Source organism: Octopus sinensis, linkage group LG5 (genome assembly GCF_006345805.1).
Source record: "Octopus sinensis linkage group LG5, ASM634580v1, whole genome shotgun sequence".
NCBI lineage: Eukaryota > Metazoa > Mollusca > Cephalopoda > Octopoda > Octopodidae > Octopus > Octopus sinensis.
The window spans coordinates 49098893-49124353 of NC_043001.1; the positions used below are offsets into that span (position 1 = coordinate 49098893).

At 36.3% G+C, this 25461-nt stretch overlaps 2 protein-coding genes across 4 annotated transcripts in view; one reads left to right on the top strand and one right to left on the bottom strand.

Moving 5' to 3' along the window:
- LOC118763665 (opioid growth factor receptor-like protein 1) overlaps nucleotides 1-18465 on the top strand; it is a 34591-nt gene extending 16126 nt beyond the window's left edge. For 2 of the 3 annotated variants that reach the window (XM_036503418.1, XM_036503417.1), the window contains exons 3-7: nucleotides 5448-5565; nucleotides 8625-8703; nucleotides 12116-12185; nucleotides 15181-15323; nucleotides 18169-18465. In XM_036503418.1, coding sequence (XP_036359311.1) covers nucleotides 5457-5565; nucleotides 8625-8703; nucleotides 12116-12185; nucleotides 15181-15323; nucleotides 18169-18334 — 567 coding nt within the window. In that variant the 5' untranslated portion in view covers nucleotides 5448-5456 and the 3' untranslated portion in view covers nucleotides 18335-18465. Of the gene's footprint in view, nucleotides 1-5447; nucleotides 5566-8624; nucleotides 8704-12115; nucleotides 12186-15180; nucleotides 15324-15764; nucleotides 15831-17124; nucleotides 17147-18168 lie in introns of those variants that run through there. The other variant, XR_004999432.1, reaches the window with a different exon arrangement.
- Nucleotides 18466-23581: 5116 nt separating this feature from the next.
- Nucleotides 23582-25461, bottom strand: part of LOC115211704 (AP-5 complex subunit zeta-1) — a 57348-nt gene continuing 55468 nt past the window's right edge. Inside the window, exon 19 of the mRNA XM_029780355.2 lies at nucleotides 23582-24325. Within this exon, the coding sequence (XP_029636215.1) occupies nucleotides 24250-24325 (76 nt within the window). The 3' untranslated portion in view covers nucleotides 23582-24249. The remainder of the gene's footprint in view (nucleotides 24326-25461) is intronic.

The following is a 25461-nucleotide window of genomic DNA, read 5'->3' on the forward strand; positions in this document are numbered from 1 at the left end:
TTTCAGTAAACTTAGTATTTGCTTAATTTAGAGTGTAACCAGCCTTGGTTCGAAAAGATTAGTAATCTGGAATGCCTTTGGAACCAAAGGTTCCGGGAAATCGATGCTGTACTTGTACTAGAAATAATTATGCGGTGAGGAAAATACAATATTAGGCAACGCATACACATACATACATACATACATACATACATACATACATACATACATACATACATACACACATACAAACGCACACACACACACGGATATATGTATACGTAAATACATACATATATACATAATGCAGTCAGTTGCGATATTTGTTCTTGCTCTCCGCACTTCGACTTCAAATCCCACCTCAGTCAACTTGACTTTTCATTCTTTCAGCGTCGATAAAAAGTCCCTGTACCGGAGCTTGGGAAGCTGCTCATCTTCCAGCTGAATGTTCCACTGGGCCAAACGCATCTGTGTCGTTGTGTGCTTGCAAGTCACGAGTCCCTAAAATAGTTAGCACTAGCATGGCACATGCTACCAAGTCAAGTCATTCTATTCCTTTCTTATTCATATACATACATACATACATACAGAGAGAGAGAGAGAGAGAGAAATAGAGAGAGAGAGAGAGAGAGAGAGAGAGAGAGAGAGAGAGAGAGAGAGAGAGAGAGAGAGAAAGAGACGCAGGCATAAAATATTTAGCGGTATTTCGCCTGTCTTTATGTTTTGAGTTAAAATTCTGCCGAGGTCGACTTTAACTTTCATTCTTTCGGAGTCGATGAAATAAGTACCAGTTGAGTACTGGGTTGATGCAATCGACTAGTCTATCCCCAAGAATTTCAGGCTTTTGCCTATAGTCGAAAGGATTATTATTATTATTATTATTATTATTATTATTATTATTATTATTATTAGTAGTAGTAGTAGTATTTTACATGCTGAGTCTGGAGGAGGTGGCAGTGTCCATGACCTTTCCAGGCCCGGATCTTTTCAATTCTGAAGCCAGGACCACAGATCTTTCTACTTAACTAAATATTCTGAAACTTCGTATGCTGATAGAGTCTAGCAAAACAAGACACAGGTTGGAACTAGTTTATTTGAGAAAAATCTATTTTATGACTTTAATCGTAGATTAAAACTGCGAATTTTAACCAATCAGATTGTTTGTTTTCATGTGTAAAACTTGACTGCATTCTATTAGTGTGACGTAGAAAGCGCTTTTGTGACGTACTAACGTTCGTTGAAAACTGTAAACAAACAGAACGTAACGGCAGACGAAATACGGCTACGCATTTCGCCCGGCGTGCTAACGTTTCTGCCAGCTCTTTGCTTTTTAATATTAAATTTCTTGCCTTTTGCACAAATAAATACAATAAGTGAAATGAAACGCATTAGCTTAGAAACGAAATCTTGTTAGAAGCCTCGTCACTGAGATGCCACTTCTTAATAGCAAACGAAAGCAAGTACTAACAGAATGGAAACATTTTCAATTTAATACATGTGGCTTATTAACTAGTTTTAAATATTGTTATTAGAAGGTGGCTGACTATAGGATCCTGGAAACATGAGTACGTTAAATAATTAGAAGGAGATTTCACGGAGACATGCGGCTTGTTTACATTTAAGATGTTTAATACGTCACCAATTGGTGGTCGAGACGGAGTAAATAAAATAAAGCTGAATGACGGAATATCATTGGTTAAAATTCTAATTATTAAACAACGTTAAACTTAGAAGTTACAATTCCGTTTTCATTCTGGTTTACAATTAAGTTTACTTTTGACACATTCTACCAGTATACGAAGTTTCAAATTGTTTGGTTCAGTAGGAAAAATTTGAAAAAACTGGCTTCAGAATTGAAAAGATCCCCAGGCCCTCCTTGATTGGTGTCATTAATGTTTTTCCTTGAATCTTTGTAAATCAACATATAAAAGTAGGGGTGGGCTAATTCTAGAGGAAAGGAAAAACTGAGCGTAGTGATTAGTGAGAGGCCTGGGAGGTATTGGATATCTCAAAGGTAATAAGAATAAGACAAAGGATTGTGTATATGTGTGGTTGTGTGTCTATATTTGTGTACATAAAGATAAATAGAGTATCGAGTTTTGACACTTTTTGTCAAATGGCTAACTAGCCGCTCAGTAAAGAGAGATTGATAAAATACATACAAGACTGAAATGAATATTTGGTTACATTCAAGATAGTTCCCACCATGGCCACAGCTCAATGTCTTTGTTGTTAAAAAGTCTTTGCATTATTTCTCAAATCATTAAAACAAAGAGTTGGGGATTCTTGTATGTGAAAACAGGAAAAAAAATCTGAAATAGTAAAAAGAATAGATTCTCGTGCATATGGTAATTTATTATCGGTTGGCAGATATCAGTACGCATCAGCAAATAATTTATTTGCTATAATTATGAGCAAGAGCCACAAACTCTTATTAGATTTATAAATCCGTGATAGTTTTGACTGAACAGGCAAAACTATGCCGAAACACCGAGTGTCCCACAACCTCCTTACGCTAATGAATCGAGTGTGTTACGAACACAGATTCGTCTGAATATGTGTGCAATAACGATTAGCAAATTCACGTTTGAACAACTGGAACGAATTAAGAACGAATATGCGAGTATCGTCTTCAAAAAATAGACTTAGCACAATTCTGGTACAATTAGCAGAATATTTCTATCAGAACACGTAACGTGAACGTTTGCCTTCTGATATCTACTCCAGTGACTGAACCTATTAAAAGAATGAAAGGACCTCTCCCCACCTCCTTCTCTCTCTCTCCCTCTCTCGCTATCCGTAACAACTTTGCCTTGAACAGCAAAAAATATTTTTCAAATATTATGAATAAACTTCATCAACGGTGTTTTGCTCTTTCGTAAGATTGTAAGCCAAAGACACTGGTACAGCCCTGATCTCAAATATATTAGAATATTATTGGCCGGCCTGCTCTAGTGTACTGGTTCTCACACTAATAAATACCAGAACAACACACACAATAAGAAAATATTCCCGAGAATTTTTCGCCTCCCGCTTATTAATGAGAAGACAAAATAGAGTTTGCTTCCATATAATTCTTATTTCTTCAAAATTTAGAAGTTTGACATCATCTTAATCTATAATTTTATTTAACATAGCAGTTTGTTGGTACCCTTTTTCACCATCCACAACCTTCTTTCCTATTAGAAACGTAAGACTAGTAAATATTTTTCTTGATTTTTCTCTTGTATATTTTCATCCAGTTCAACTCTGAAAATTTCACTTCTTTCTTGGTAGCTCTCTACTACCGTTTGCGACGACCTGTTACTGTCTCGTCTCATTCAGTTACAATCGGGCCGCGAAAATTTTTTCCCAGGAGAGTTCCGGACCCCAGTTATGAACTCATTTGCATACAGCCAATCAGAGCTCAACCATCAAACTAATGTCCACCTAATACAGTTCCTTATTTAAGAGATGATGAATTATGTACATTATTTACATTTGACGGATATTTGTCCTCATCTTGTTTGTTGTTAATACAACATCGAAAAATACCTTAGGAATGGGAATCCAGATTCGAAATTTCCCCAGTACACCTAATGAAGGCTGGAGGGTATATCAGCTGGAACGTTGTGTTAACAACAAACAAGATGAGGACAAATATCCGTCAAATGTAAATAATGTAAATAATGTAGTGTCCACCTAGTTACGAAAATACTCAGGTTGAAAATGGGGAAAATGTGCGTTATAGCAAAATCTAACTGTTCTAAACGGGTTAATAAGGGTGACAAATGTGAAATTTAGTGTATAAAGTGAATGGAGAGTTGCTCACCGATGATGCCATAAGTGTTGCCAATTTGCGTAATTTATTAGAAAATGTATATCTCCTTCTCTCTCTTTTACTTGTTTCAGTCATTTGACTGCGGCCATGCTGGAGCACCGCCTTTAATCGAGCAATTCGACCCCGGGACTTATTCTTTGTAAGACCAGTACTTATTCTATCGGTCTCTTTTGCCGAACCGCTAAGTGACGGGGACGTAAACACACCAACATCGGTTGTCAAGCAATGCAAGGGGGACAAACATAGACACACAAACACACACACATACACACACACATATATATATATATATACGACAGGCTTATTTCAGTTTCCGTCTACCAAATCCACTCACAAGGCATTGGTCGGCCCGGGGCTATAGCAGAAGACACTTGCCCAAGATGCCACGCAGTGGGACTGAACCCGGAACCATGTGGTTGGTTAGCAAGCTACTTACCACACAGCCACTCCTGCGCCTATGAGGATAGTTTCCTAATTTTTTGACTGATTTTATACATTCCTAATTTAAAATGTTGATGTTGGTCTGGAAGCATCGTAATCAATATGGCGTTGTGTGGTATTGCGCTCTCCTTGCATATATTAATGGGTACATGCAGTATTGCTAATCTCAGTCTGAGCATAGGCACCTAATGTTAGCTCCATATAGAGATGGTGCTCAATTGATCTACGAGGATTGTGTAGAGGGGAATGTGGTGTTTATGTGAGACTTGCTATGCTGTACTCACAGAGTAGTGTACACCATTCTATTCCTGACTGGCTGTACTGTAGCAGTATGTGGATTTTCAAGGTAAGCTCTGATTAACTGTATGCAAATGAGTTCATTACTGCCGTCCAGAACTCTCGTGGCAAAAAAGATTTCGCTATCGGGCCACCCATTTCAGCATTTGATGACATCCTTATAACGGAGTTTCGCATTCTTTCTTCGATAGCTTCCAAATTCTAGCTGGTTGTATAGTCGTGGAGGTTTTATTGTCTCCCGTAGGTATCACATGTTCCACCCAGTACAACTGTAATTTCAGTGGGGGAGACTCAACATTCGGCATTGTTTACTTGTTGCAAGACCTCCTGGTTAGAGGTGTAACGTCAAAGGATATTCCTTAACATAAGGGGCAAAAAAATAATATCGAAGATTAGGCAAAACAAAGGTTTTCTTTCCGTCAGAAAGGAGACCCCCGACGTTCTTGGCTCTCAGACTACATACCTGTATACTGTTATCAGGGTAGAGATGACTTTCCTCAAGTCGAGCCCCGTGAGTCAGAGTGGCTGTTCCAGCGCGTCTCCCTCACCATCTTCCGGGACTAAAGCCTTTTCCATTTTGCCCACTGGGACCATGAGGCGGATTGACAAGTCTTATGTCTCTTAAACATAATGTCTATCAATACAACATTCTATTCTGCAAAAAGATGGATCCTGCATTGACCAAATCCTGGAATGAGAGCCTTTTTAATAGGCTGCTTGCCTGCTGAAGGAACCTGTCACTCATCTCTTCAAATAAAAGTTTACTGTCTGGCAAATATCCATTGCCACATACGTTAACATTCTCTCAAATTGTACTTCTTATTTAAAATCCAAAAAATATTGTTATCAAGCCAGTTATGCTTTATTTATTTGTGTCACATTTTTCTATCTCTTTCTCTCTGTCTCACAGCCTCTGATAATGCATTGCGGGACAAATCTAGAGGACAATAAATTATTATACGCTCTCAACAAAGTATCACATCCGAATCTGGATTTTTACCAAAATAGAATCAAGTCTGAACCCAACGGTAAACACAGAGTCAGAGGAAACTGGTGGTGGTTTGCACTAACAAAAATTATACGGAGTTACTAACCACACTGAATTATTTCTCGTAGCTGATTTTTATTTCTATTATACGAATTACACAAGACCATAAAAAAAAACTGTCTTTTCCTTTATGGTAGGTCAGTTTCGAAAAATTCTTGATTCCTGGAATTATATCACTTCCTTTTTCGGAGTTAGTTGCAACTATCACAAGGCATTCGTTTTATGTTCTGAAGCGAAGATAATTTCAACAAATAAATAACGTATCTTGTAGGGTTCTCAGTCTTTTATCCGTCTTTGTTGTCTAAAGCCATGGCCAAACTGAGTTATCCAATAATTTCTCTTAGTTCACACACACACACACACACAACACACACACACACACACACACACACCACACACACACACACACACACACACATCTATATATATATATATATATATATAAGTTCAGCAAAAATTTAGATTCAAATGAATATGGTACTTAATTTAGATGCACCAGAATTCTGTATGGTGTTATCCATAAAAATCTGTGGGGTGATTATAATCAAAATAAGCAACAAGAATGACTCCGGTAATTTTGTACGGTCGTTTCGTACTACATCATTTTATTAAATGTTGTAAGTATTACAACAGTTTTAAAATGCTGAGCACTCATCAGCCAATTATAGAGGTTTTCCATTAATACAAAAATTTTCAAATCAAGTGGCAACATTATAGAGAAGGTAGATATATAGACAAAGATGTGGATTTAAATTTTGAGAACATTTGAGGTAGTGGAGCCCATCAACTGACTGACTAAGATTCAGTTGTTCCAGACTACTGTAAGGTTCTGAGAGTGAAGAACAAATGAAAGGAGACAATAAAGATTTTTTAATTATAGAAATGGGGTAAAGGAGATGTCAGAGCTCCATATAAGGAATTTATGTAGAAAACAACATTGTCACAACTAAATGCCAATTACTACTATTTGATGAACAGATTCAGCGTTAGGAGAACTAGGTCAATGTCAAGAGGTCTCAATAACATTCACAGAGAATGCAGAGACCTTACAAATCCTATGCACATCATCACAACAGTTGTGATGATGTGCATAGGGTTTATCCCATTTCTATAATTAGAAAATCTTTATTGTCTCCTTTCATTTGTTCTTCACTCTCAGAACCTTACAGTAGTCTGGAACAACTGAATCTTAGTCAGTCAGTTGATGGGCTCCACTACCTCAAATGTTCTCAAAATTTAAATCCACATCTTTGTCTATATATCTACCTTCTCTATAATGTTGCCACTTGATATGAAAATTTTTGTATTAATGGAAAACCTCTATAATTGGCTGATGAGTGCTCAACATTTTAAAACTGTTGTAATACTTACAACATTTAATAAAATGATGAAGTACGAAACGATCGTACCAAATTACCGGAGTCATTCTTGTTGCTTATTTTGATTATATATATATATATATATATATATTATAAATATGCCCTTAATTATTTTGCTTCAAATAACTCAATAAACAAACTTTCTTAAAAGTACTTATCTAAAATCTTACACGTGCGCGCGCACAATCACAAGAAGAGAAATTGAAAAAAAGAATACGCCAGCACGAACTCATCCACAAATTCTAAACAAATTAATATCACATCATCCTATCTACAGTCGCAACACCATATCACAATAAAAGCACAAACAATCAATGAAGAAGCCAGAAAACAACCCATTCAATAAATATGAACAGCTAACCAATAAACAGACAGAAACACTAAACCACACACGCGGGCACACACACACACACACATCCCGAAGGTGTGGCGCGGAGTGAACACAACAAAGATGATTTTTCGAGAGAATCAGGTATTTCTGAGTGGAGACGTCATGAGTCTAACCAGCTCCGATTAGCAGATTCCATTGTAGTCACAGTAGAAAAGGTAGATGGAAAGAGAAGAGAGAGTGAGAGGGAGAGAGTTGGGGGGAGAGAGAGAAAGGAACCACATGTACCTGTGAACAAGAAGCTAGAGTATGCTTTTGAGGGACTAGATCAATCGGGTGGCTCTTTTCTAGATGTCTTCTAGGACAGTACTACTCAGAGTGGTGGTACGCGGACCGGTGTCGGTCCGCGAGCCCTCAGCTGCTAGTACACGGCGAGTTTCCAGAAAAGAAAACGGCGAGCTGGCAGAAACGTTAGCACGCCGGGCGAAATGCGTGGCCGTATTTCGTCTGCCGTTACGTTCTGAGTTCAAATTCCGCCGAGGTCGACTTTGCCTTTCAGCCTTTCGAGGTCGATAAATTAAGCACCAGTTACGCACTGGGGTCGATGTAATCGACTTAATCCGTTTGTCTGTCCTCTCTGTGTTTAGCCCCTTGTGGGCAATAAAGAAATAAGAAAACAGAAAAACATTATGAAATGCTTATAAAGTGTTTATGTAATATTGTATTATTTGTTTACAAAATAAATATAAGCTAAAAAATTTTATTATATTCATTACATATAGTTTCCGGTATAAATTGATATTACTAAGAAATAGGCGCAGAAGTGGCTGTGTGGTAAGTAGCTTGCTTACCAAACACATGGTTCCGGGTTCAGTCCCACTGCGTGGCAGCTTGGGTAAATGTCTTCTACTATAGCCTCGGGCCGACCAAAGCGTTCTGAGTGGATTTGATAGGCGGAAACTGAAAGAAGCCCGTCGTATATATTATATATGTATGTGTGCGTGTGTATATGTCAGTGTGTCTGTGTTTGTCCCTCCAACATCGCTTGACAACCGATGCTGGTGTGTTTACGTCCCCGTAACTTAGCGACTCGACAAAACAGACCGATAGAATAAGTACTAGGCTTACAAAGAATAAGTCCTGGGGTCGATTTGCTCGACTAAAAGGTGGTGCTCCAGCATGGCTGCAGTCAAATGACTGAAACAAGCAAAAGATTAAAAAAGAAAGTAAAAGAGTAAATCATAGAGGAATATGATTTCGAGTGCAAGAATATACACTCAAATTTTGGGCATTCCATCAACTTTATATATTACTTTTTTTTTAATTTTTTAGGTGATTTCATTGAAAATATTCTACGTAAATGGTCTCAGAATTATGAGTGTCTGGAGAAGAAAGCAGGTTATGTTGAATGGTAAGAGTTTGATTACATTTTTATTGTATTTCATATCAGGAAAATGCTGATTAGTGCGTACGTGTTCCCTTTCGTTACTGTATTTATTTTGAGATGTTCTATGTTTCTCTAAATTATTTTAGATATAACAAAGAATTTAGTAAAATAACTTGGTTATCATGAAGCTAGTGTTAGGAACATAAATTGTGACTAAGGTTTGGTGGAAGACTTAAATTCAAAACTTATGAAAACAAGACATTTGTACTACAGAGCCAGAGCCGGTTTCAGCCGGGTTGGTAACAAAAGGGTTTAAATATGTCAGTGCTCTGCAGCCGGTGTATTAACCAATTAAGCAAAATAAGCACGTGCTTGGGTTGTCAAGGGATGGGGACACCACAGTAAAGAAAATGGGTTACGACATGAAAAAAAAAATCACTTTGAACTTGTTAAAATAATATTCGTAATGCCTTATCTCTACTAAGTATAGAAGCAGAGAATTTACGTAAGATTCATTTTAACGATAACATCGAAGACTTTGCAATTAAAGAAAAAAACGGAGAAAACTTTTCAAATATAAATAAAATAGAAGCATACAAAAATAAACATTATTTTCCATCTTACTGTGAATTTTGCCTCATTTTGAAAACTCTCTTTTACTTGTTTCAGTCATTTGACTCCGGTGGAATTTGAACTCAGAACGTAAAGATGGACGAAATGCCGCAAAGCATTTTGCTCAATGTGCTAATGGTTCTGCGCACTCACCGCCATCGTACCAACAGCTGTCTTATACGGGGGTTGGACAAAATAATGGAAACATCTAGCATCATAGCATCATAATTTTGAAATATCTATAAAACCGTCAAAAGCTTGTTTATTTTTATGTTTTTTTTTTTAAATTTATTATTAATGTTGCTTAATATGTTTTGCTAAAATTGCTGTTTCTTTTCAAATACCATCAGAAAAAGGTAATTAAAATTCCTTAAAATGACAGATCTATCGAACTTTCAAAGAGGTCAAACTGTTGGTGCTCGGATGGCAGGCTCTTGCGTAACGAAAGCAGCCGAAATGTTTGGTGTATCAAGAAGTACTGTCTCGAAAGTAATGACAGCTTTTGAGAAAGAAGGAAAAACCTCCTCGTCGAAACAAAACAACGACAGAAAACCAAAACTTTCAGATAGGGACCGTCGGACTCTGACGCGAATTGTTAGAAAGGATCACAAGCGTACTGCTCCCAAAATTACTTCAGAGCTTAATAACCACCTCGAGAACCCAGTTTCCACAAAAACTGTTCGCCGCGGGCTGCACAAAGTCGGATTTCACGGGAGGGCTGCAATCAGAAGACCGCTGCTTTCAAAAACAAACGTTGCAAAGCGTTTAGAGTGGAGTAAAAAAACCTATAGAATTGGTCCCTAGAGCAGTAGAAGAATCTTATTTTCTTGGACGAGTCATCCTTTACCTTATTTCCGACCATCGGCCGAGTATACGTGTGGAGACAGCCAAAAGAAGCATTTGACCCAGACTGCCTACTTCCAACTGTTAAACATGGTGGAGGATCTGTGATGATTTGGGTGGGGGGGCTGTATCTTGGAAATTCGCCGGCCCAATGGTTTCGCTTCATGGCAGAATTAATAGTGAAGACTGTTTAAGCATTTATCTGATCAAATTCATCCTATGGTTGTGGAACTGTTTCTGGAGGGAAACGCAATCTTTCAGGATGATAATGCACCAATTCACACTGCTAAAGTGGTTACTAAATGGCACGAGGAACATTCTAGTGAAGTTGAACATCTTATCTGGCCACTACAGCACCCAGATCTCAATATCATTGAACATTTATGGTGCATTTTAGAAAAACAAATAAAGAGTCGATAGCCTCCACCATCATCACTACAAGAACTGGAGACTGTTCTAGCTGAAGAATGGACAAAAATTCCTTTGGAAACAATTCAAACTTTGTATGAGTCCATACCTCGTAGAATTCAAGCTGTAACTACTGCCAAAGGCAGTCCTACCTCATATTAAAATTAATTTGTTTGAAATTTTAAGGTGTTTCCATTATTTTGTCCAACCCCTGTATATCTACAGTACATTCCCTAATATGCCTAATACGTGTCAGCTACCAGTGGAGTTCTGGAGCTGGTATAATAGACATGGAGGTGTAGGCTGCACCTATAGTCAGTCAATAGAATCTTTATAGAACTATCAGTTATTGTTTGCTAAACCATTATTTTTATATAAAACTAGACTTACTACCCAGTGTTGCCCGGTAAAGTATTCACGGAATTGTTTGCCAGTTTGTAGAATGGTACTTATGCATATATATATATTTAACCTAACTTCTGGACTTATTTAATTGGAACTATCCAAGCAATAGTAATCAATTTACATCAGTAGAAGCCTTTTTTTAAAACAATTTTTATCTTGAAAGTCACCTGTTACTTTTGTTTTAAAGTGAAAGAGAGAAAGTGAAAGATGTATGAACGTGTATATGAAATGGACGTATGTATGAGAGAGGGAGAGAGAGAGTGTGTACCACTTACACATATGAGAACACACACGTTCACTCACTCTCTGTCTCTCACACACGCACACATGCACACGTACATACAAAAAAGATGTACGAGTATGTAATGATGTATGTACGTATACATAAGAACACACCCCTTCACTCACTCTCTCTCTTTTTCTCTCTCATACTCTCTCTCTCTCTCTCTTTCACACACACGTCCATTTCATATACACGCACATACATCTTTCACCTTCCTTCTCCTCTCTTTCACTTTAAAACAAAAGTAAATAAATAAATAAAAAATTACGAAAATTAACGAACTCCGGATAATGAAATCACATTCAGTTAAAAATATTTCTAAATGATTAAAATATTGTTTACGTCAAAAAGTCGCCGTTTTTCTTAGAGAGTTGAAAACTATGTGTGTGTATATGTCACAGATAGTGGACGTGTGTTTGTGTTGATTGACACCACATGACATTCATTATACGTGTGTGTATTCTGTATGTGTGCATATGGTTGACGTCATGGAAGCCACGCTTTATTTTTCGTCAAGAAATAACAAACAAAAATTGTGTTTAATCATTTAAATAGAGGTCCAAAAATCACAAAAATTTGTACTGCCCTGTTGAAGGTAAGTATGAAAATAAATATGCAAAAATAAATTAAGATAAAATATACTATTTCTGAGATATTTCGGGTACACACAAACATCTCTAGAGTTTTAGCATTATTGAGATATTCTATTTCTGAGATATTTCAGGTACACATAAACATCTCTAGAGTTTTAGCATTCTTGAAATTAGAGAATACGATGTATTGTATTCTATTTCTAAAGTGATCAGAACTTTGTTCAGAAAGTATTGCAACAAAGAACAATGCTTCTGACACAGCCACAATTCTTTTGTGTTGTTACTATTGCAGGTTATTTCCAACTCCAGAAGATGCAACGTCTCACAAATATTCTTCACCACTCACTTGTTATGAATCTCGTGTAAGTAAGGAAATTAACATTTTTCATGTAATAAAGTTAGCTCAAATAAAACTCTACTGGTTTAAATAATGCTGGGTATACTGGACAATGCAGCTTAGTTTCTGATATATGAGAAAATGAGATGGTCACATTTTAAAGGTCTTTTACACATACAGATTAAGTAATTAACAGCACCGTCGCTACCACCCCCACCACAGTCATGGTGTTTCTCTTAAGGCAAGGAAAATATTATTTGGGTTCATTGCATGCGTTCTTCTGACTTCTGTTAACTCCTCTGAATAAGTGATGACAGCTGCCATCAATCACTGAATGCAGTTCTACATGTGTTAAGTAGTCTGGGGATCTTTCCTTTCTATATGCGCCGATTTAATTGGCCCATTCGTTTTAGTTCTGTAAGAAGTAGAATTCATTCCTTTCATAGTTATTGGCACTCCATTGCTTATGATGACAAGGGTTCCAGTTGATCCAATCAATGGAACTGCCTGCTCGCGAAATTAACATGCATGTGGCTGAGCACTCCACAGACACGTGTACCCTTAATGTAATTCTCTGAGATTCAGTGTGACACAGAGTGTGAGATGGCTGATCCTTTGCACTACAAGTACCACTCATTTTTGCCAGCTGAGTGAAATAAAGTGTCTTGCTCGTGGACACAACGCACCACAGGGAATCGAACTTGTGATCTTGCAATCATGAACCAAATACCCTAATCACTAAGCTATGCACCTTCACACATTGTTATTACCTTGGTTTGAACCAATGATCTCCAGTATCTACCTTTTCAGCTGATTTGTTGCTGCTGTTACTCACCAATAACCATCACTTTCATTATTTTATTGTTGATTTGAAGACTAAGCTTTGAGCTGCTGTTGCTGAGACTAGCAGAATCTATGCAACTGCAGATGTTTTCTGTAGATGTTGCTTGAGAGGCACACTGAATATTTGTTGGTGTGACCACATCACAAATGAAGAAGTGATGGAAAGGCGGGGCTGAGTAACTTATAGAATACTATCACTGTGAGACAGTGCATGAAGCTTAGCCATGTGCTATACCTGTCTGTGAAGAAATCAGTGAAATCTTCTCTCAATTGGGATCTAGGGAAGGACTACAGGAGGTGAAACAGACCTGTAATACCTAATTGAGGAGGATCAGGCAGATAATGGCCTGGTATAAGAGCAAGTTCATGATATGGCATGGAACTGCACTAAATGGCGATCTCTCCTTGCACATTGCTCCATGAAGAGAGGGATGAAATAAGACTAAAACTAAAATGGGTGTGTGCGTACATGTATGTGTTTGTATGTGTATCTGTAGATATGTATATCTACACATATACATGTCTATAGATATAAATATATATTTCTCTCTCTCTCTCTACACACACAAATTATACATGTTTATGTATATTCTGATACAATAAAAATGATGAGAGTTGAGTAGCTTAGATGTGGAAATGAATAAAAGTGGGCAGTTCTTATTCTATTGTTCTCTTTTGCTGCGTTGCTAAGTTACGAGGATCTAAACACACCAGCACCGGTTGACAGGTGGTGATGATGGTGGTGAGGAACAAACACAGACACAAAGACACACACACACATAGATATATGTGAACCTCTTTTTTTCCTTATATCACAAACTTAATGGGTTCAGGAATGGCTGTGTAGTTAAGTACTATGTAGTTCTAGGTTCAGTCAGAAGTGAGTCACTATGGTCTCAGACTGGTCATTATTTTGTGAGTGGGATTTGATTGACAAAACTAGGTATGTGTTGTTGTTTGCTAAACCATTATTTTTATATAAAACGAGACTTACTACCCAGTGTTGCCCGGTAAAGTATTCATGAAATTGTTAGCCAGTTTGTAGAATGGGAATTCATGGTATTTATGCATGTATGTATATTTAACCTAACTTCTGGACTTATTTAATTGGAACTATCCGATAGTAATCAATTTACACACGTTGTTGTGTATAAGTGCAGGTGTAGCTATGTGGTAAGGAATTTGCTACCCAACTGCATGGTTCCAAGTTCAGTCCCACTGTGTGACACCTTGGACAGGTGTCTTCTACTATAGCCTTGGTTCAACCAAAGCCTTGTGAGTGGACTTAGTAGATGGGAACTCAAAGAAGCCTGTCGTATATATATGTATGTGTGTGTGTGTGTGAGTGTGCATGTGTGTATGTGTGATTCTGTGTGTGTGTGTGTGAGTGTGTGTGGTGTGTGTGTGTGTGTGTGTGTGTGTGTGCACACGTGTGTTTTTGTATGTCTGTATTTGTCCCTCACCATTGCTTGACAACCAGTGTTGGTGTAGTTATATCCTGGTAACTTTGTGGTTCAGCAAAAGAGACCAATAGAATAAGTACCAGATGAAAAAGATAAGTACTGGGGTTGGATCATTTGAATAAAATTCTTGAAGGCATGCTCCAGTATGGCTGCAGTCTAATACTGAAACACATAAAACAAAAAAGATAAAAGATATGTGTGTGTGTGTGTATATATATATATATATATATATTATATATATATATATATATATATATATATATTATATATATATATATATATATATATATATATATATACATATGTATGTATATATGTATGTATGTATGTTTTTGTGTATATATGTGTGTGTTTGTTTTTGTGTCCATGCCTGTTTACAACAAGCTTAATAGAAATTAGCATTGTTGTCTGCATTGTCTCATATTGTGATTAATAAAATAACTACAGACTGAAATAAGTACTAAGGTTGATATAATTAAATAAAACTATTGAGTGTTGTGCTCTGGCATGATTGCAGTCCAACAACAGAAATCTTTAATGTATAAAACCTGATCAGTAAATTACCCAACAGATGTCACACACAAATTTACTCCACTTCACTTATAGTCATCATCCAAAGCCTCATTAACACACAAATATTGCTGTAATATCACTGACATTTTCAAGCCATTACTTTATTTATTTATATATTCATTTTTCTTTTTTTTTTTTCAGATAATGCAAAATGACATTAAAATCCAAAAAAGATACCTTCGCAGTTTCAGAATGATGCTAAACTTTTTGGGTTTTCAATTAACAAAGTCTATGCAGATTGTTCTCACTCCAGAAGTTAATCAAAGATTCTGTCATTTACAAAAGTATGTAAAAAAATATTTTGTTAAGAATGAATAGGGGTGATCAAAGGTGCAGTTAAAATACTTTCCTACGGTAATGACCATAAGTTTCATCTAGCACTTGTCTCACAATATACAGCATTTTATTGCTTTGTTCAAGGTCAAACTAAGACTAAACAAAATGTAGTCTTTTATCACAAAGGTATGTAATCAGTCAAATGACTAGGTGTGAGTCACAAATCTCTTGTTCCATCTATATTATGACTCTACTAAGATATAATCCCACCCGGTTTCATTACAGACTTGTTGTTTATTAGCCTGACCATGTTTTGTCTACATCTAGACATGCCTTATCTTGTTTTACTACAAATATAATTTCGTTGTCTTTTGGCCTGACTATGATATATCTTCTTCTGGTCATGTCTATTTCTGCTTATTTACCAAAGAATTGTCATTATCTTTTAGCCCTGAGTGAAGCAGACCCATGATTAATAAGGCACTGCAGTCAGGAATATCCAGTAGATTTTAGGAATACGAGGGGCGTTCAATAAGTAATGCCCCTGACCCACTTCCCATAGCAGTAGAGCAACAAAACTTTGCACAGTTATTAGTCTTTCTCTACATAGGAACCACCCAGAGTTATGCATTTCTCCCATCGCTTGATGCAGCTCTGGAGACCGTTTTTTTTAGAAGACCCAACTTGGTCCTCCAACCACGACGTGACTTCAGAAATCAAGGCTGCATCATCTGGGAAACGCTTTCCTTTCAAAAACAACTTCATGGCTGGGAAGAGGTGAAAATCAGAGGGTGCAAGGTCAGGAGAGTGGGGGGATGGGGGAGGAGTTCATAACCACACGCCTGTGCTTCTGATCTGGCGACAAGCGAGTTGTGGACCGGAGCGTTGTCCTGTAGGAGGAGGATGTCTTTGCTGATCTTGCCCCGCCTCTTGATTTTGATAGTTTCTCTTAATTTCCTCAAAAGTGAAGCATAATAGGCTCCTGTAATTGTGGCACCCTTTGCCAGGAAATCTGTTATCAATACTCCGTCCTGATCCCAGAAGACTGTGAGCATGACCTTGCCAGCGGAGGGCTGCACCCTTGCCTTCTTTGGAGGAGGTGAGTCACGGTGCTTCCACTGCATTGACTGGGCTTTGGTCTCTGGATCATAGTGATGGACCCAGGTTTCATCCTGTGTAATCAGTCTTTTGAAAAATTTTGACTCATCTTCTTGGCACATCTCCAAATTCATCCTCGAGCACTCGACGCATTCTTGCTTCTGGAAAGGTGTGAGCAACCTGGGAATCCATCTGGCAGACACCTTTTGCATATGCAAATGGTCATGAATGATAGTTTCCACAGACCCAGTACTAATCTTGACCTCGTGGGCTATTTGGCGAATAGTTATTCGTCGATCTTCCAAAATGGCAGCCTCAACTTGACGGACAGATGCCTCATCAATTGCAGAAGTGGGGCGACCAGATCTGGGAGCTGTTTCCACCGAGTTCCGACCATGTTTGAATTCACGATGCCAGCGTTTTACATGGTCATATGATGGGGCATCATTACCATAAGTTACTTTCATTTCATCAAAAGTCTCCCGTGGTGTGCGTCCTTTCAAATACAAAAACCAGATCACTACTCGACACTCAACAGGCTCCATTTCACACTTGACTCAGTTCAAACACCTGTAAATCAGAAACCCCAATTAGTTCAGAGCTGTAATTTGCCACCTACTCTATAGAGATATAAATAATAGCACACGCAAAATTTCAGCTAGATCAAACAACTGCAAGTGGGTCAGGGGCATTACTTATTGAACGCCCCTCGTATCAAGAACTAATTTATCCAATGTGTCCTTCTCTAGTCTTTTTAATACTATGGGGTGGGATTTAGAGAATTCTTTTTTATTGATTGCCACTTCTAATAAGACAGAAAGCAACCTGGAATAAAACAGAAATAAAACCCTTTAGCATACAGATTAGTTTGTCAAATATAATGCTTATTTCTTCACATTGTTTTGTGATGATCATGCATTATCTCATAGCAAAAAGATTTTGATATTGTTTACTTTTAGTATGTCATTGTAGGGTTGGTGTATGAAACTGCATTTTGCCAGTTTGAGCATAAAACAAATAGAATATTTTGGCCAGACATGACTGGTTAAATGGTAAAGGGTTAAACAACCAATTAGTATGTTGGAAGTTACAAAAGAAAATGGGGGAGGGGAAAGTAATGAGAAACTGTCTTAAGAATCATAAAATGATCAATGCAAAATTTGAAGGAATTGCAATCATATTTACCAAGAAAATAAGGAGGAGAGCATTATAAGATAGCTGTTTGAAGAAAGAAGCTACTGGTTTAGAAACACTTCTTACATGGAGGTAATGACAATGGCAAATGGATGAGAATTAGCAGAAAGAAGAGTCATCAGAGCTGCTACTTCTAGGAGATTGAGTAACCATATACTGGCTTTCTCATTATATTCTATTTATGAACCCCAATAAAATGGACAACAATCTATTAAATCCATATGTATCTCAATGACAAGTGCTCTGTGGAGTAACAGAATTGCCATCATAGCCATTGTACTTTTTGTTTTCTTTTCCATGTTTGCATGGGTTGGATAAGTCCTTGATGACAAAACATTTCACAACTAGTGTATTCCTTTGTCATCTCCTTTGGAAGCTAATCAATGGACCAATTGAGTAAACACATCAAAGAGTGAACATATAATGCTTATCAGAGACAGCTGTAAGTCAAATGTGAAAGAATAAGTGAATATGCAAAGACCATTATTTATACCTTGTCTTATATGCATATAAAAATACATACAAAAGATTTTTACAAATGTATTTCTTTGCTGTATATAGGAACCCACACAACTATGAACACTTTACAAGAATCATGATCTCTTTGAAATGTCTGGGTTACAGTAAATTACAGAAGAAATGGGTACAATTCATCACTAACCTTATTAACATTGGATTTTTAGCAGATGCAAAAGATCATTATTCTAACAGCTGGTTAAAAATATGAGATAATGAATTTGAACAAATAGACTGTCACATATTATTCAGAAGAACAGAAGATATCTTGATGATGATATTGTTTTGAAGAAAATAAAAATTAATAACAAAAGAAGTAAAAACAACAAAATATTAATTTTTAATTAAAATAAAAAAAACTGTCCAGTTTATTAAAAAAAAGATAAAAGTTTCAGTTTGTCATTTCATTTTGCTAAAAACAGATATTTTCATAATTTAAACTTCTGATTTAAAAAAAAATTTTCCAATAAGCTGACTAGTTTATATTGAAACTTATTTAAAATATATTTAGAATATAGGGGCAAGCATGTGGTAAGAAAGCAGCGAGCTGGCAGAATCGTTAGCACGCTAGGTGAAATGCTTAGAGGAATTTTGTCTGTTGCTACGTTCTGAGTTCAAATTCCGCCAAAGTAGACTTTGCCTTTCATCCTTTCAGGGTTGATAAATTAAGTACCAGTTATGCACTGGGGTCAATGTAATCGACTTAATCCATTTGTTTGTCCCCTTGTGGGCAATAAAGAAATAAGAGGCTTAAGCTGACCAGTTATTGAAACTTATTTAAAATATAGGAGCAGGCATGGCTGTGTGGTAAGAGGCTTGCTTCCCAATTACATGGTTCCAGGTTCAGTCCCACTGCATGACACTTTGGGCAAGCATCTTCTAATATAGCTTCAGGCCAACCAAAGCCTTGTCAGTGGATTTGGTTGACAGAAATTGAAAGAAGCCTATAGTATGTATCATACAACTGTGTGTGCTTTTGTGTTTATTTGCATCCTACTACATCTATTTCTTTACTGCCCACAAGGGGCTAAACAATATGTGCATTTCTGATCATGAACAGGAGTAGTGGGGGAGCATCACAGCCATATATTGAGAGGGATTCTTTGGGGGTTTGAATAAATGTAATAAAAGCAAAATTTCAAGGAAATATTAGCCATCTTTCATACCTTCTAGGGGTAAGCAAATAGAAAATAAGTTATTGCCCAAGGACAAAAATCATGTTACATAGTGTAATATATGGATGTTTGTGTGTGATAAGTTTAATATAACATGGACTGTAGACTAAAGTAAGCATATCAAGTAATACATTTGCAAAGAAATGAGTAGTTTTCAGGGATCGAAACTACAAATGAAAAAGAGTATGTAATCAATGAAAGGAAGTCTGTGTATTATTGCAAGAAATCCCAAGGATTTAATTGCATGGATTGCATTTGTTACATGCTTCATGGTCATGGCAGATGAGGAAGTATCTTACTGGAACACTGGTTGAAGAGTTGCTCAGGATGACCCAAGCAAATACTGGTAAGTGGTGGATACGGTGATGTGCTGCTATGTGACACACAAGCCTATATCTAACCTGATTTGATTGAATACTTTTGCATACACACACACATCTAAGAAAGGATTCATATTCACACCTACTTATCTAGGCAGTCATCTCTAGACATATTTACATACATATACACACACATAGGAGATCAATGAATGAATATGTCCATCAGCATTGATCATCACCATCATCATCATTCATGCTGGCATGGGTTGGACGGTTTGACAGGAGCTGGCCAGCCAGGGAGCTGTCCATACTCTAATTTCCTGTTTTGGCATGGTTTCTATGGCTGGATGCTCTTCCTAATGTGAGCCACTCAACAGAGTATGCTGGGTGCTTCTTTATGTGTCACTGATTGGGTGCGTTTATGCAGCACAAGTGCATCTTATGTGGGACCAGTGTGAGTGCATTTTACATGGCACCAGCACACCTGCAATGGACATGCCTGTATGTATGGATGACTGTGATTTTACTTAGCTTCATGGGTTTTCTCAGGTACAACAAATCACCACAACTCCTGGTCCCTTGTCATTTCTTCAGTAAGAATTTTTATTTGATTTTTCTAAATAGTTTTTCTCTTTATCATATAACAAGAAACTAGTGTAGATTAGAGAGAAAGAAAGAGAGGCTGTATAATTAAAGGAAGAAACATCAGTATATTGTTGGTACTTGCTTTATTCACCCATTAATACATACTGTTTTCAAAACAGGACTTTCAGAAAAATTACAGAATATGAAATATTGTATAATTAATTGCATAAATAACCCTGTATAACAATTTTTTTTTGTCTTTGGTCAGTAAGTGTTATTTCTTATTTGATTCTATCTAGGATTCAAAGGAAATGACTACTATTCCCTTCAAACTTTGCTTTTGTCACCTGGACATCAATGTTTACAAGCTGATCTATTTTCCATTACATTTCAGACAGATTCAGTACTGAGTTGCTGAAGGAGAAATATTGCTATAGCAAATATTCTGTTTAATACCACAGATTTGTTTGTCAGTTGCTTGACATTAACCACTTGAGCATGTTCCTTAGTGGCTAACAATATGCGCATTTGTGATTATGAGCAGGAATAGTGGGGCAGCATCATAGCCATGTGTTGAGGCTTGAATAAATATCATAACGAAAGCAAAGTTTGAAGGAAATAGCCATTTTTCATATTTTCTAAGGGTACACAAATAGGAAACATGCTACCTAAGGATAAAAATCGTGTTACACAGTGTATTTCAACAACATCATAATCATTATTGGATTAATGCTCACTTTTCCATGCTTGCATGAGTCAGATGGAACTTGTTGAGGCAGATTTTTCTATGGCCAGATGCCCTTCCAGTTGTCAACAGGTTTGTTTCCAAGCAAGGTAATAAATATTAGGCCCTGGTCAGGTATGTTTTCACCGAAGATTGAAAATGAATGACACAGCTTGTAAGATAGTGCTTGTTTACAATTAATGCATGATGTCAAGAGAAGAGGATACAAACCCAACACTCTTACACACACAAATACAAATATACACATGTGAAAGGGATCTTTCAGTTTCCATCTACTAAACCCACTCATAAAAACCTTAATGTAATATAGTAATTACGAGAACTAAACTTTATAGCAATTACAAACTAGAGCAGTGGTCCCCAGGCACTTTGGGATTCTACCCCTTGACAACCAGGTTGCATTTCTCCCCTCCCATCCTACCACCATCACAAACATAGACCACTTTCTGAAACAAATTCAAAACAACTGTATTTCATTAATAAAACTTAATCTAATTAACCCATTATTTTTTGCTGATTTTAATCCATTGCTTCAGTTTGGTTACCCCACCATCACCCTACTGATCCTTCCACTTCCCTCCAGGGGAAATACTGAGCTAGATTAACAAGGAATAAAAACTAAATACTGTTAACAACTCAATCTGTCACTACCATGGTAAATCTCACTGATAATGATTGAGCATTAATAGCAGGACCTGAAATTGATTGATATGGGATCATCTGTATATTACTTGTGAATTTCATTTACAAAAGGTATGCTAATCTTCTATTTTTGCTCATTTCCTCACTTTCACCTGTGCATATGAGTGATTTAAATGATTTACAGTTGTTTTGACTTCTATTTCTAGCATGTTGGTACTTTTCCCAGTACCCTTCATTATAGTTGTATATTATAGACTTATATGAATTTTTCCGTCTATGGTTTTAAAGCATGCTAGCCACTGACATTATTGTTATTATTTTATAATAATAATTTTATTCTTTATATATCATCATCATCATCATCATCGTTTAACGTCCGCTTTCCATGCTATATATATATATACATACATACACAACAGGCTTCTTTAAGTTTCCGTCTTCCATATCCACCCACAAAGCTTTGGTTGGCCTGAGGCTATTGTAGAAGACATGTGCCCAAAGTGTCATGCAGTGGGACTGAACTCAGAGGTATGTGGTTAGGAAGCAAGCTTCTCACCACACAGCCATGCATACATACATACATGCACATAAACAGATACTTATATACACAAATATATATACAAACACACACATAAATACATACATACACAAAAAATACATAAACAAGCTAATCAGCTGAAAAAATTTAAAGAAATAAAAAATTTTAAGCAAATCATCAAACAAATAATTTCACTTTTCATATAATTTCTATGAAAGATTGCCAAATATTAAATTTCTTGAACATACTTGCTGCTGTAATGGAACTAGGATATTATAATAGAAAGCCAGATGTAAAATTTTAGAGATAGTATAGTATTATTTGGTGTAATATAGTCTCATTTAGTGTAATACAGTTTAGGCTTGTTTGGTAATGTGTACAACATTATATTGCCTGAAATGGTTGCAATATGACTCTGACTAAAGCAGTTGTCAAATCAAACAATTTACACAAAATTATGTCAATGTTAACAGTTTGTTGCCCTCCTTTTGTTGATGTGCTGTTTAAATAAATGCCTGACAAATGACACAAGCTGTCATAGTGGTTGACAAGAACTGTGGCAAAAAAAAAAATGTCAAGGAAACTAGGTTGTCATTATGAAGCTTTCCTTCCATGAGGAGTTCATATATATATATAAGTTCAGCAAAAATTTAGATTCAAATGAATATGGTACTTAATTTAGATGCACCAGAATTCTGTATGGTATTATCCATAAAAATCCGTGGGGTGATTATAATCAAAATAAGCAACAAGAATGTCTCCGGTACAATCATTTCGTACTACATCATTTTATTAAATGTTGTAAGTATTACAACAGTTTTAAAATGCTGAGCACTCATCAGCCAATTATAGAGGTTTTCCATTAATACAAAAATTTACATATCATTTGATATGAACATTTTTGTATTAATGGAAAACCTCTATAATTGGCTGATGAGTGTTCAGCATTTTAATACTTACAACATTTAATAAAATGATGTAGTACAAAACGATCGTACCAAATTACCGGAGTCATTCTTGTTGCTTAGTTTGATATATATATATAAATGTTTGTCTTTATGTTCAATCAAAATAAATATAATTTTACATTAATCTGGTGGGTTACTTTATATGTCTCTAGAGAACAAATTTATTATTTTTAAACAAGAATGTTGCTGACAGTGACTTTGAAGTTTTGACCTGCCTACAATGGCATAGCTGGTTGAAACTTCGAAGTCTGCCAACAACATTCTTGTTTAAGAATAATAACTATACATATGTATATATGAGGGGTACAAAGACTTCCATACACATGCACATTTACGCATGTCAGACTTTTAGTTTCCCTCTACCAAATTCACTTATAAGGCTTTGGTCAACCAGAAGCTATAGTAGAAGACTATAGTGGAAGGCCTGTCCAAGGTGCTGCACAGTGGGACTGAACCCGAAGCTACATGGATGGAAAGCAAACTTCTTACCCTCATAGCCTTGCCTGCACCTATTTTTTTTTTTTGTGGTTCACCCAGTGTGAGGAGGTAAAGTCATGGGAAAGGGGAATGCATAAAGGTGTAAAACGGTGTTTTATGTAATGGAATTCAAGGGAGGTAGATTGCATACAGACATGACCAAAAGAGAAACTTGTGGGAAGCACAGAATGTCATGGGCATTCATAGAAAACATACTGTCACAACTGGAAAATGTGTGAGAAATACAATATCACAAGTTAAAGATGTGGGAAATACAATACCATAAGTAAAAAAGAAAAAAATGTGGGTAAAAACTGTAATTCCACAAGCAGAAACTGTAAGAAATAGAACAGAGATGGTGTCATCAAAATACTGTAGAGGAAAAGCAAGTATGAATACTGTATAATGGGTAAATAAGGATCACATATTTGGAAGTGATGGTAGATGAAGGAGAATGAGAGACCACTAAAACTGGCCTTGAGGAGAAGATGAATGAAATTCAATGAAAACTGGCCAATGTCGTTATACACACATTCCCCTATATATATATATATATATACATACACAGTTATGCATACATAGATATAGGTGTGAGGCGTATACTGTTGTTCATTAAAGAAAATGTAAGGGTGAAGTTGGTGGTAGAACAAAGGGAATGAAAGTTAATGACTTCATTTCATTTTTTATCGGTCATCACCATGTTGTGTGTGGCTCTCATGATGACAGGTAGGCACATATTGTCTTGATGACACCTGGAAAAAAAAAAAAAAGCAGTTGGTTTAAATCCTGAGAGAGAGAAAAATGGAAAATTAATACAGAAAATAATACTTTTTGCTGCAGGCATAATGCCTGAAATTTTAGGGGAGGACAATACTTGATTACATTGATTCCAGTGCTTAAATGGTACTTATTTTATTGACCCTGAAATGATGAAAGACAAAGTTGACCATGGCAGTATTTGAACTCAGAATGTGAAGACAGACAAAATGCCACTAAACATTTAGCCCTGTGTGGTAAAGATTCTACCAGCTTGCAGCCTTTTAATACCAACATAATAAAATATCTATAATATGAAATGGTTAATCCAGTATCCCTCAGCCAGAATGGTAACTCCCTTGCATAAGAGAAAGAGAAGGCATAGTCAGCTCTCAAGGGTCAATGAATATCAAAGAGATACTGAGTGCTTAGAAGAGTAATTATTTTTCTTAGAAATAAATTAATTAAACTTGGTATAATACTTATACTTTAAATAGCATTTTTAAAAATAATCTTTGTCACGATAAAAATGTATGGCATGTTGTCTGTGAGCAAATGTTCTCTTTAGGGACAGTCATTTTTTTGCCAAATAGCATGTATTCTTATTTGGCAAAAAAAAAAAAGACCATCCCAAAATATAACAACATACTAATAATACTTGTGCATCTTGAAACATATGCTATTCAAATTTTGCTATACATAAAGTTTGATTAATAAAACTTTGATTTTTTCAAAATTATTAAACTTTAAACTAGTTTTTTAAATAACATTCCAAGTGAAGGACATCAGAAATTTTTTATATCTCCAGTGGATCATACTGTCAAAAAAACTGAGTCTCATTAGTCTAAAGTGATTCAGGCAAACTAATTTAGGTAGACTTGTGCTCATTAACAAGAAACACAGTAATGCAATGGTTAGAGTGAAATCTGAACACATGACTGTGTTTTGTAGATAATTTTGCTAAGTTCATATAATGTGCAGAAATGAGAATCTTCAGCTTTTAAGCAAAGTTGTTCAAAGAGAAAATATATATTTTTTAACCCTTTGGTATTCAGGTTGCTCTGTCGAATAAAAGGCTTATTTATTCACATTGTTCTGAATTAATCATCGTTATCTTGAAACTACAAGATCT